This window comes from Musca vetustissima, unplaced genomic scaffold, assembly GCF_032173495.1.
Source record: "Musca vetustissima isolate MV318-11 ecotype Yass unplaced genomic scaffold, APGP_CSIRO_Mvet_v1 utg2750, whole genome shotgun sequence".
Taxonomy (NCBI): Eukaryota; Metazoa; Arthropoda; class Insecta; order Diptera; family Muscidae; genus Musca; species Musca vetustissima.
In genome coordinates this window covers 170886-182436 of record NW_026884925.1, presented here as the reverse complement: position 1 = coordinate 182436, position 11551 = coordinate 170886, and the positions used below count along the sequence as shown (strand labels likewise).

General features: G+C 33.2%; 3 protein-coding genes across 3 annotated transcripts; 1 reads left to right on the top strand and 2 right to left on the bottom strand.

Annotated features, from left to right (window-relative positions):
- Positions 1–3014: 3014 nt before the first annotated feature.
- Positions 3015–3657, top strand: LOC133332004 (guanosine-3',5'-bis(diphosphate) 3'-pyrophosphohydrolase MESH1). Its single transcript, XM_061540388.1, has 3 exons — positions 3015–3227; positions 3281–3475; positions 3541–3657. Exons 1-3 carry the CDS (start codon positions 3015–3017, stop codon positions 3655–3657), a joined length of 525 nt encoding a protein of 174 aa, XP_061396372.1.
- A 54-nt stretch (positions 3658–3711) lies between these two features.
- LOC133332021 (probable phosphoserine aminotransferase) lies at positions 3712–4999 on the bottom strand. Its single transcript, XM_061540406.1, has 3 exons — positions 4932–4999; positions 4172–4848; positions 3712–4084 (listed from the first exon to the last, which is right to left on the bottom strand). The coding sequence occupies exons 1-3, from the start codon at positions 4974–4976 to the stop codon at positions 3712–3714; spliced, it is 1095 nt and encodes a 364-aa protein (XP_061396390.1). The 5' UTR covers positions 4977–4999.
- A 2790-nt stretch (positions 5000–7789) lies between these two features.
- LOC133332002 (putative defense protein 3) lies at positions 7790–11406 on the bottom strand. Its single transcript, XM_061540387.1, has 3 exons — positions 11193–11406; positions 10908–11127; positions 7790–7859 (listed from the first exon to the last, which is right to left on the bottom strand). The coding sequence occupies exons 1-3, from the start codon at positions 11404–11406 to the stop codon at positions 7790–7792; spliced, it is 504 nt and encodes a 167-aa protein (XP_061396371.1).
- Positions 11407–11551: the final 145 nt, after the last annotated feature.

The window sequence follows — 11551 nt, the reverse complement described above, 5'->3', positions numbered from 1 at the left end:
GACAGTGTTGTTCAGCAAGAGCCTATATGTCCGACTACAATTGAATATAACATGGTTGGAAAAAACAGTATGTACTAAATTAGCCGGTGTTGACATAAACTGTGTGGACTTGTAGAACAAGGGGGTTGCCACTGTAGTGTTACCATACCCGGTGTTGTTAATACAAAATAAAAGTGCGTTTATATTTACGAAATCCAGTCGATCCCAAATGTCAATTCCATAGCATATACGTCAAATATATTCATTTAATGTAATCATATATAATATATGTATAATCAAATAGAATTTATCGTCTAAATGCGATCTTAAGCAGTCAGCAGTTTTTTGTTTACGTATACATAAAAAATTCTCTGGTTTCATTCATTCACCATGGGTTTTACAATTTTAATAGGAATTGCTCTTCATTAGATCAAAAAATGCATAAAAACATATGCCGTTTTTCAATAGTAATCTAAATTGGGACTTTTATAGACGCATGAAGCAAGTTCAAAATGGAACGATAAGAATTGCCGCAAGTAAACTCGCCCAATCTAAATCAGGACTTAATTTCATATAATTTTATTTTTCGTATGTTTTACAACGTTACCTAAAATTCAACGAAGCGTACAAGAATATTCAACTTCCCCACTATGGCAAAATGTTTTGTACGGGCGTATTACCGAAATACGTCGAATCCATTTTTTAGCGAACTAAACAAAATCGCGAAATAAAATTAAGTAATTATAAAACGCGTTCAAATATTTCATATTCTTATTGCAAAAGTTATATTTCTTTATGTTTTGTTTCTTTTTTCAACAAAAGAAAAAAACAAAACTACGTTCTGTCATAGTTGAATTTTTTCAACTTTGAAAATTTGTACGTCGACGTATTTCGGTAAAATTCATATACATAAATACATGTGTTCTACTTTTGTGGTGAAAAACGTCGAACGAGCTAGTTGAATTTTAGGTAAGGCTGTTAATTTAAATTTATGAATCGTTAAGTCCTGATTTAGATTAGGCGAGTTTACTTGCGGCAATTCTAAACGATTTGTCGGTTCATGCAATTTTTTCCATTTCTATTCCCCTTGCCCCTCAAAATATATTGAAATACATTCAATTTCAATTTATTAATTCTTTTATTTCAAATTTATTTTTTTTTAATTTTGAAAAAATATCAAATAAACACAACTACTTGTTTCGTATATTTATTTTATATTTGGCAGAAAAAATCCAAAATATGAATTGTCAATGTTGAACATTTTCAATTTTATATTTTTATACGCAATGCGTATTTGACAACGTTATCTAAAATTCAACGAAGCGTACAAAAATATTCAACTTCCCTACTATGGATAAATGTTGTGTACGGCCGTATTACCCAAATACGTTGAATCCATTGCTCTTAGTCTTGATTTAGATTAGGCGAGTTTACTTGCGGCAATTCTTATCGTTCTCTTTTGAACTTGCTTCATGCGTCTATACAAGGCAATTCGGTTTCAAAAAAAATTTTTATTTGTTTCAAATAGTTTTTTCACATTTAAATAAATATAAAATGTCAAAAAATACGAAATACACAAAACTAATTGCCAGAAAATTGTCGGTACGAGCAATTTTTTTCCATTTCTATTCCCCATGGTATAATAATAAAAGGTAACAGCAAGTGTTGTTGTACAAAAAACGTTACAACAACCACATGGAAATTTGTTGTTGTAAGTTCTACTAGTGTCAACTCATTTGACAGAAAAATGTAAACAAACAAATAAATTATCATCAAATTATTTTTATTTTGAAAATGAAATATTTTCGAATCCTCAAAATAAAAATTGAAAAACATGAATGAAAATCTATCAAATTTATATTTCTATCGCTTCCACATCTTTCCTATAAATGAGCCATTGCCATATATATGTGTAACACATATGAAAATGCTGGGAATAGCGAGTTATTCCTTGAAGAAAGATTTGCTTCCTCAAACTTTTCCAGCAGGCAGATTGAGTAAATTGAATACGGGAGCACATTAATAAAGAACAATTTCAAATTGTATGCGTTCCAAATTTTCCTGTTGGGTGATTTTTAAAAACATAATTTGTCAAATTCATATTGACACTAGTATTACGTTGGAATCAAATCAGCTGGGATTTGCTGTTACCTTTTATAATTGTACCATGTCTATTCCCCTTGCCCCTCTCTCGTACAAACAAAGACTTGCCGCAAGTAAACTCGCCTAATCTAAATCAAGACTTAGCGAACTAAACCGAATAGCGAATTAAAATTAAAAAATTATAAAATGTGTTCAAATATTTTATATTTTTATTGAAAAAATGATATTTCTTTATGTTTTGTTTCTTTTTCCAACAAAAGAAAAAAACAAAACTACGTTCTGCCATAGTTGAATTTTTTCAACTTTTTTTTCGACATTTGGTACTTTGTGCAAAAACATTATTTTTTCGGTAAGTCTGCTTTTCCACAGGCAAATTTTTATTTGGCAAATACTGAGTTTGTTGGGGAGAGGGGTGCGAGGAAGAAAAACAAAAATTTGCCTGTTCAGAATTTGCCGTACACGCAAATTCTGCTTTGCTCTGTTCGTTGAAAACAATTTTGTTGACATTTCCTTTTGAACCTATTCGCTTTACTGACACACAGCCGGCTTTTGTGTTAATTTGTGCAAGTGAAATTTAATTTTTGCAATTTATATAATAAAATATAAAATAAAATATATAAAAAAAATCTTTAAAATGCAAACACTTTTGACTTTTATTTTCTTTCTTTTGTATTTTGATTCGCAAATTTGGCAAAGAAAAACTTGCTAATGGAAAAGCAAGCGAAGTCAATTAACATTTTACTACATTTTGTTAATGTCATATTTAATATATTTAATTGTATACCGTCCAATGTTCACGCGTTTAATTAGTAGCCTTGTCACCGCCAAATAAAAGCCAGCTGGTGCTATCATTTTCATTCACTTTTGACGTATCTTTAACTTGTTTAATTTTTTATTTGTTTTATCCGATTTGTAGAGTATATGAAAATACTATGGACTTGTTTATGAAATGTTTACAATTTGCAGCTTCTAAGCATCGGGATCAACGACGCAAAGATACGAATAGCACACCGTATATTAACCATCCCATAAATGTGGCAACAATCCTGTCGGCAGAAGCTCGCGTAGAGGATGTGACAGTTCTTATGGTGGCATTGCTTCATGATACGGTAGAGGACACTGATACAACTTTTGAAGAAATTGAGGTAATCCATTGAATTGCTCTTCTCGCAAGAATAAATAATATTCGGCTTTACAGAATTTATTCGGATATGAAATTAGTTCAATTGTGCGTGAGGTTACGGACGATAAAACTTTAGCCAAAGATGTCAGGAAACAATTGCAAATAAAGAATGCAGCAAAATCAAGCCAGAAGGCAAAACTTGTAAAATTGGCCGACAAATTGGACAACTTAAGAGATCTTGAAAAAACGTTGCCATGTGGCTGGACACAGGTTGGCTGGCGCACTTCAACCATGTACATATTAACAAAATTGAATTATTTCCCTCTATTTTTCAGGAACGGCGAGATGAATACTTTGTTTGGGCTAAAAAGGTTGTCGACAACTTACGTGGCACAAATGCTTACTTGGAGGAGCAGTTATATAATATATTCAGGTCGCGTGGTTTATTATAGGTACGACTTATACAATTTTAAATAAAAAAGTTTTATTACACATTATGCATACATTTATTTTTGGTTGTTTTCATAGAATTGTAACATTAGTTCCGCCAGTTTTTTGGCTTCATCGATCTTTATCGCGTTATAAAGAGACGCACGAATGCCACCAACGGAGCGATGACCTTTCAATTGGATCATTCCCTCACTTTCTGCTTTTGAAAGAAAAGCTTTTTCCAGATTGTCATTGCCTGCCGGTCCACCGATCCTGAAAGGTACATTCATTCGCGAACGGACGTTTTTATCAACTGGACAATAATAAAATCCATTCGATTTATTTATGACATCGTATATTAGCTCGGACTTGGTTTGTGCATTTTTCGACATGCCATCGATTCCACCATTACGTTGAATCCATTGGAAAACCAAACCTATAACATATATTCTGAAAAAAGATATCCAGGGGTTTGGTAACTCTTCAAAATTTAACAGTAAATGTGCTTAGATATTAGTAGCGGATAATAGGACTTACCCAAATGTGTTTGGCGTATTCAATAAGGAATCGTTTTTGCTCATTAGTGCGTAGTTGAAAATGGATGGCGTTACTTTAAGTTGGTGGCCCATCAAGTCTTCTCGTATAATTACGACCGTTGTTCCAGATGGCCCAATATTTTTCTGAGCTCCAGCAAATATAACACCGTATCGCTTTACATCAATCTTACGCGACAAAAAATTGGACGACATATCACACACTAATGGCACATCGTTGGGAGGAACAGGTACAAAATCAAACTCAACACCGTCTACAGTCTCATTGTCACAATAATATAAATACGACGCTTCGGGGTCTAAGTTCCACGTCTCCAAACGAGGCACAGTGGTGTATTTGTCCAAAGCAGGAAACACTACGTTCACTTGACCATATTGAGCAGCCTCCTTTGCCGCCTTCGCTGACCAAGAACCGGTGACAGCATAGTCCGCCTTTCCGCTGCGTCCTATAAGATTCATACATACGGCAGCAAATTGTCCACATCCTCCGCCTTGCATAAATAATACCTTATAGTTGTCCGGAATGTTTAGTATATCTCTCAAGCTATTGATTGCGTTCTTCTGAATCTTGCCATATGTGGATGAACGATGTGACATTTCCATAACTGAAATTCCGCAGCCATCGTAGTTCAGCAAATTCTTTTGGACGTCTTGCAGCACCTGTAATTAAATGGACATGAAAATATGAATAAAAAAAGTATCTGCTTAAATATTCAAAAGACATTAGCATTCCGAAGCATTACCTCTTCGGGTAGTTTAGCTGGACCGGCAGCAAAATTGATAACCATTGTAAAAACTGGCTTTTACTACTGCTGGTGATATACGTATCAATGAATAATTTGCGCTTCGGATTCTAATTGTGCTCCGCACGGTCGAGCTCCACTTTTGTAACTAACTGGAGGTATATTTTCGTAGAATGTTGGCGCGCCAAGTAAACAAGTGTCATTGTACTTGTGCTCTGGACATTCAAAATTGTTGTTGATTAACTTGAAAATAACAACAACAACAACGGTAAGTGTTACTGCAGGAAAGATCATTCGATGTATGCATTCAACGAACATACTATATAAAGTTAGTGTTGCCAGTTTAAGCGATTTATTTTGAAATGGGGTTTAAATTTCTGGTTTGGGGACCTGGAGATTTTCATGGGATTAAATTTTCGATAAAATCATTGAACTTGGGATATGATTTTGAAGAATATTTTTTTTATTTTTTATCATTCTTTTAATTCGTTTTATATTATTTTAATTTTTCTAAAGAGTAAATATTAATTTAAAAATTACAATAAAAAAATTAATTTTAATATGGGAACAGACATACTAAAAGGATCTACTAATTTTTACTATAATTTCTATATCATAAAGGAAAATTGGATTTTTTGGGGATTATAAATTATTTCTGGTTTTTTTGGGGATAATGTATCTTCAAGTGGGGATTTGAGTTAGAAAAAAGTGGCAACGTAGTATAAAGTGTTGTAAATGTGTATGTGAGCATAATAATAATATGAGAGTGCAGATAGCAATGCCTTTATCGTGTCAGGTATTTACAGTGTGTCGTGTAAATAATGGCGTTATGTACAGTATATTGCACATACAGTTGGTTAGAGTGGTTTTACATTTATCGGGATCGGTGTTAGAGTTTCTCTCTCTCTCTCATGGCAAATTGAGAGTAATTAGTGTTGCGCTATTTTTAATTGTGTAACATGCGTACTTTTTGTTCACAAAAGGTACGAATTGACATAAACGTACAAAAAAAGATTTTTTTATTATTATTCGTGAATACATTTACGCTTAAATTATAACATATATTATTTATGCAAATAACTGGTATAAATATTGGCCATTATTTCTCGATAATTATGATTTATTATCATTTGAAGTAGAATGTTAGGTACCTTTTCGTACTTTTTTGTTTCTACCTGTGGTAATGTTTTCCAACTCAATTCACAATTTACCACTGAGAGAGATAAACTCTCAACACCGATCCCGATAAATCTAAAACCACGCTTATCGAGATATGTTAATGGAATAAAAACTTTACCACATGATGAACTATAATTTATTTAATAACTGTGGATCCAAAATATTGGTTTGTGTTTCAAATTGTCGTTTAATATATCGGTCCACATCATGAAATATAATATTTAAAATATATAAAACCGCTTATTTGCACTTCACAGTTCGAATGTATGTTCGATGTTATCTTATACTGAAACATAATGGGGCAATCAATGCGTGTTAATTAATGACTAGTCGGCTGTAAAATACAATTCATATTAAAGTAGACCATCGTTTATGATCGTTTATCAATTAACCCTTAAAAACAGACTTTCTTTCCGTCTACCTGATAAGGACACATAATAGTAAATGCGACATTTACTTAGTAACTACCTTTTGAAATGTAAAACGATTGTTGTGTTCGTTTAAAAATTGCTGTAACCAGTAATCTGAAGCATTGTTGATTCCCGCAATTTATTTGAGAATCATTGTTGCAATACGAAAGGTGTGAGCATTAGGGTTTCCACAACCTCATACCCCTGTATCATATTTGGCTGAGTTCTTACATAAGATTAGGTGATTCTATAAAAAACATCACGCCCAAAATCATTTAAACTCATATGTGATTAAACACATGCTTTAGAGCCACAAACATTACAAAACTGTTTCTATTCTACGAAATGTTTTCAATTGTGGAAATCATAAAAGATTTCAGCGTTCCTTACAAGGAAATGCAATTGAATCAAAGTAAGCAATTGAATCAAAGTAAATAAAAACGTAAAATGTTCATCGATTTCAGGTGAAAATAGGAAAAAAAATTATTGATTTCTATGACTAATGCCAATATTGTTTGGCTTTTCGTGGAATTTTTTAAAAAAAGTAAAAAAATTCCGATTGAATAAAATAATTTTAAGTGGATTTAGCGTGACGTTTTTTTAATAATTAAATGTTTTGAATCTTATTTAAGCCATTAATAGCCATAACAAATGCGATCCTAATGACAAATGTCAATATTGTATCCCAATTTATGCATAAATCAGTAATTGAACATTTTATAATTTTTGGGTACAAATGTGTACTATTTCCAAAAACTAACACCATATCACAACTGCACAATACAATAGCCAATCTATTGCAAGTACCAACCCAATCTCCTAAACACATTTCAAATTTTTTCTTTCTTCATTCACCTGATTTTCGACCCTTTAAGTACGAATATCAACAAACCCCGCCTTATCACAGACATTTGAACCAATACCGACTGAGTTAAATTATTTTAGTCATAATCTCTACACTTGCTGCATATGGCCTTCTTATTACATTGCCACCAAAGTGTATTTTTCTACATCAGATCTATTTACATTTTATTGTATTCATTATCAGTATTTGTTGCTGAATTTCATCTGTAGAGATTATTTTTTGGTATCATTGTTTTGAATACTTGGCGACTTTTCGTATAATCGCAAACAAACAGTTAGTAATTGTAAAATTATGGAAACATTAACATTAAAATCTGTTTTTTAGTTGATTTCTTTATTTTGTTATAATATAGGCGAATATTCATATTTTTGAAAATTCCTGCATTCTGGTTAATGTTGCATGGATCACTGATGTCGTTGCACTTTTCCGATAATGTCACTCCAGAATGTACCATAACTTTGCAAGACTGTACCCCTGCAATTAAAAAGAAAAACATAGCTTTAATCATGGCACGAATTTAACTGTAATCTACTTCAAAATATAAGCGGTTTAAATCTTGCATTTTAGATATAAATTAAATGAGTTCCTATTTGTGGTAATTGGCGAAATTCTCCGCAAATAGTTAAACGCATTGGTTAAAAAACATATATGTAGATATATGAGAATATCTGAAAATAAATTAATTTTTGAATTTCCGTATTTTTGAATTTTTATAATATTAAGTCTTTGTTTGCTGGAGAGAGGGGCAAGGGTTTGCAACCGAATTGCTTTGTATAGAAGCATGAAGTAAGTTCAAAAGAGAACGATACGAATTGCCGCAAGTAAACTCGCTAATCTATATAAGTCCTGATTTAGATTAGGCGAGTTTACTTGCGGTAATTATTATCGTTCTCTTTTGAACTTGCTTCATGAGTCTATACAAGGCAATTCGGTTTCAAAAATATGTATATTTTTTTTACATTTTGAATTTCAAATTACTGACACTACAAACAAAATACACAAACGGTAAGGGCAATTTTTTCAATTTCTATTCCCCTTGTCACTCTCTCCTGCAAACAAAGACTTGCCGCAAGTAAACTCGCCCAATCTAAATAGAGACTAAGGACTTAGAGATGTAAAAGAAGAATACGTCCCTTATTGTTGAAGGTTTAGCCAAAACCGTTGCAATTTAGGTAACGTTCTTAGATTACATTGAAAAGAGTTTCGACTTTAGAAATGACCAATGTAATTTTCGATCATAACCTATTTTTGATAATTGGTATTGATTTACCAGCCCATTGAAAATCTTGAAAAACTAAAATCGAGAATGGGTGGGGTTCCCTTAAATCGGGAGATACGGTTATATGGGGGCTATATCAAAACTTGGACCCAGGGACCCCATTTTTGGATTTCTATGTTTGCTTTGACATTAAAAACATGTATGCAACATTTTGGCCGCCTATGTCAAGTGGTTCGGCAGTTAATGAGTTTATACCCAATTTTTGGGTAAAAACTCGGGTATTTACCCACGTCTTTAAAGTATCGTAAAACTATCCATTCTAAATCGATTTGATAACAGAAACCCGGAAATAGGGTGTAAGATGTTGTATTACCGATTCAATATAGTAAATACCAAAATAAATACCCGCAAATGGGTATTTACCCGGTATTTACCCACTCCTTGGGTATTTACCCGGTAAATACCATCTCTACACATTGTGTAGTTTAGGCACAAGAAAGAGGAAAGAACACAAATTTTCGATTTATGATTTCTTGAAATCCTTGCATTTTAGGTATATAGTGTCTTCGGCAATATTACTGATAAAATATCGAGGAATATTTTGGTATATAACTTTAACCCGATATGATAAGTTTGTTTTGGGACTTGCAGTGGAATTTGACGTAGAATATTTTTTCTTTGACATAATATACCTAAAATTAAGTACTGATAATTTTTTTTAAGATTTTTGACGTTGAGGCTGATTTTTGATTTATACCATAGACACACGACAGCCTTAATTTACATTAAAAAATTCTTAATTTGAATTAATATTTACCCCTGACAGACGAGAGTTTCTGTATTTACAAAACAATTTTTTTGATTCAAAACAATTGTTTGTCTGTATGTAGATGTTGAAGACGTTGGCATTCGTTTCCAATATTTTTCGGGATTGGATCTTTAAGAATATATACATGGCATAAAGGAAGAATAGCAGCTAGAATGTTGCAAAACAGCTCCCAATTTGAAAAAATGTTGAAATTTTCCTTTATTTATACTTTTTATTTTTGTAAACGTAAACAAATTTGACAACAATTAATTGATTTTCGACAGCATTGCCATATTGAAATTGGTTAATTCAGTATAAATTCAGTTTGATTTTGTGCATTAAAAATGACGATAATGTACAAGTTAATTTGAATTAAGCCTGTTAATTCAAATTAAGGCAGTCGTCTGTCTAGGCTATTATAGTCTATTCTGAAACTTATAGTAAAACATTATGGCGAACATTTCTGTAGAATGTTCTGAGCACAATTAACACCGTTTTGAATGAGTTTTCAATCACATCTGGAAAGGGGGACCGAAAGACCCCTTCAATGAGTCGGTTGAGGGTTAAAGTTGTAAACCAAAATATTCCTCGATATTTTATCAGTAATATTGCCGAAGACACTATATACCTAAAAAGCAAGATTTACAAGTAATCATAAATCGAGAATTATCAAAATTCTTGAAAAGGGGGAATATTGACCCCCCTTTTTAGGTTACCCCCACGTAAACTTTCAAAACGCCGATACACGTGTCTTCTTTTTTATCCCCTCTTTCATAATCAGTTGGAATTTCCCGGTAATTATCAAACAAATTTTAATTTGTCGCACAGTGTTATATGTAATATTTTTATATTTCGCGAGTTATGAGTTTGCGGACCTCAGCTTCAAGGAATTTAAAACTGTTTGAAATATTCCCATATGAAATTACCTATAGATATGAAGTAGTTCTTCACTGCTTCTTTCGAAGCACATCTGCAACAATAACAACTGTTTCCTAAATTTTTTGCCTTTGAGACACATAGACAGTAATAAATTTCCGATGTTTTTGTAGTCATATTGAAACCAGAGCGGCATGCTAAGTTCGTTGTTAGTTCAAATTTGTTTCCCATGTTCTAAAGGGGTGACAAAGCACTACTAAATCAATAAAAAAAAAAATAATTAACAGACTCATACACACGTTTATACTACATTCACTTAAAAATGGTCAGATTTCACAATTGATCATGCTGGATCTGAAAGGGATACATACCAGCATGAACAGTTTAATGCGAGTTTCTGTGACTTGGGTACAACACTTCTTGTTTGTTATTATTTATAACGACTCATATCTATACACATACTAGCCGCTTGCCCGAAAAGGCTCATTTCAGCATAACCAGTTTGTGTTGCGTGGTCGGACTGAAAACATTTGATTATTGCAGCATTTGCTGTTTGTTTTGATAGAAAATAATTTCGGACCGTTCGAGAATATCCCCATCGTATGAAAATGGTACTTACGTGAAGTAGACACGACCTCGTTTATTCTGTGGAGCTTTCCAAATGAGTTTGGCAGCAAGTTTATCGCGATTATCTCCGTGTGTTATTGCGGAACATTCCGGTATTGTGTTTGTGTTCTCACTGTGTAGCCATTCCCCAATCCATTCATTCGAGTCCGCATCTCTCGCCTGTATGAAGAATCCCCGAAACAGCTCTTGCTTCGTATGGGGATATATTACCACTGCACGGTTTTTGGAAATAACAGTTCTTAGAAACAATTCGGATTTTGCGGAGAATACGACTCACCTGTAACCTCCTGACCAGGGTGATATGTCTCCGAGTCGGCTACCACATTGTATGGGTTGCTGTCAAGCGGTTGAGATCTGGCCTGTCCGTGGTTTGGTTGGTTGGGCCGCTTCTTTACGCACGTATCCGAGGGAGCCCCATCAGGGAATGCCATTGTTACCGTCAGAGTGACAGCCAGTGGCACTATTACAGAAAGGATCATGTACAACGACATTCTTACTAGTTCGTGTGTTTCTTTTGGAACAGCGATCACAGCTTCAACGGTGAATTGATAGATTAGGCGATGTGATTTAACGAAAATCTTTTTTGAAAATCTTTTTACGTCGGCCAAAGACACACTCTTTTATAAACTATTGGAG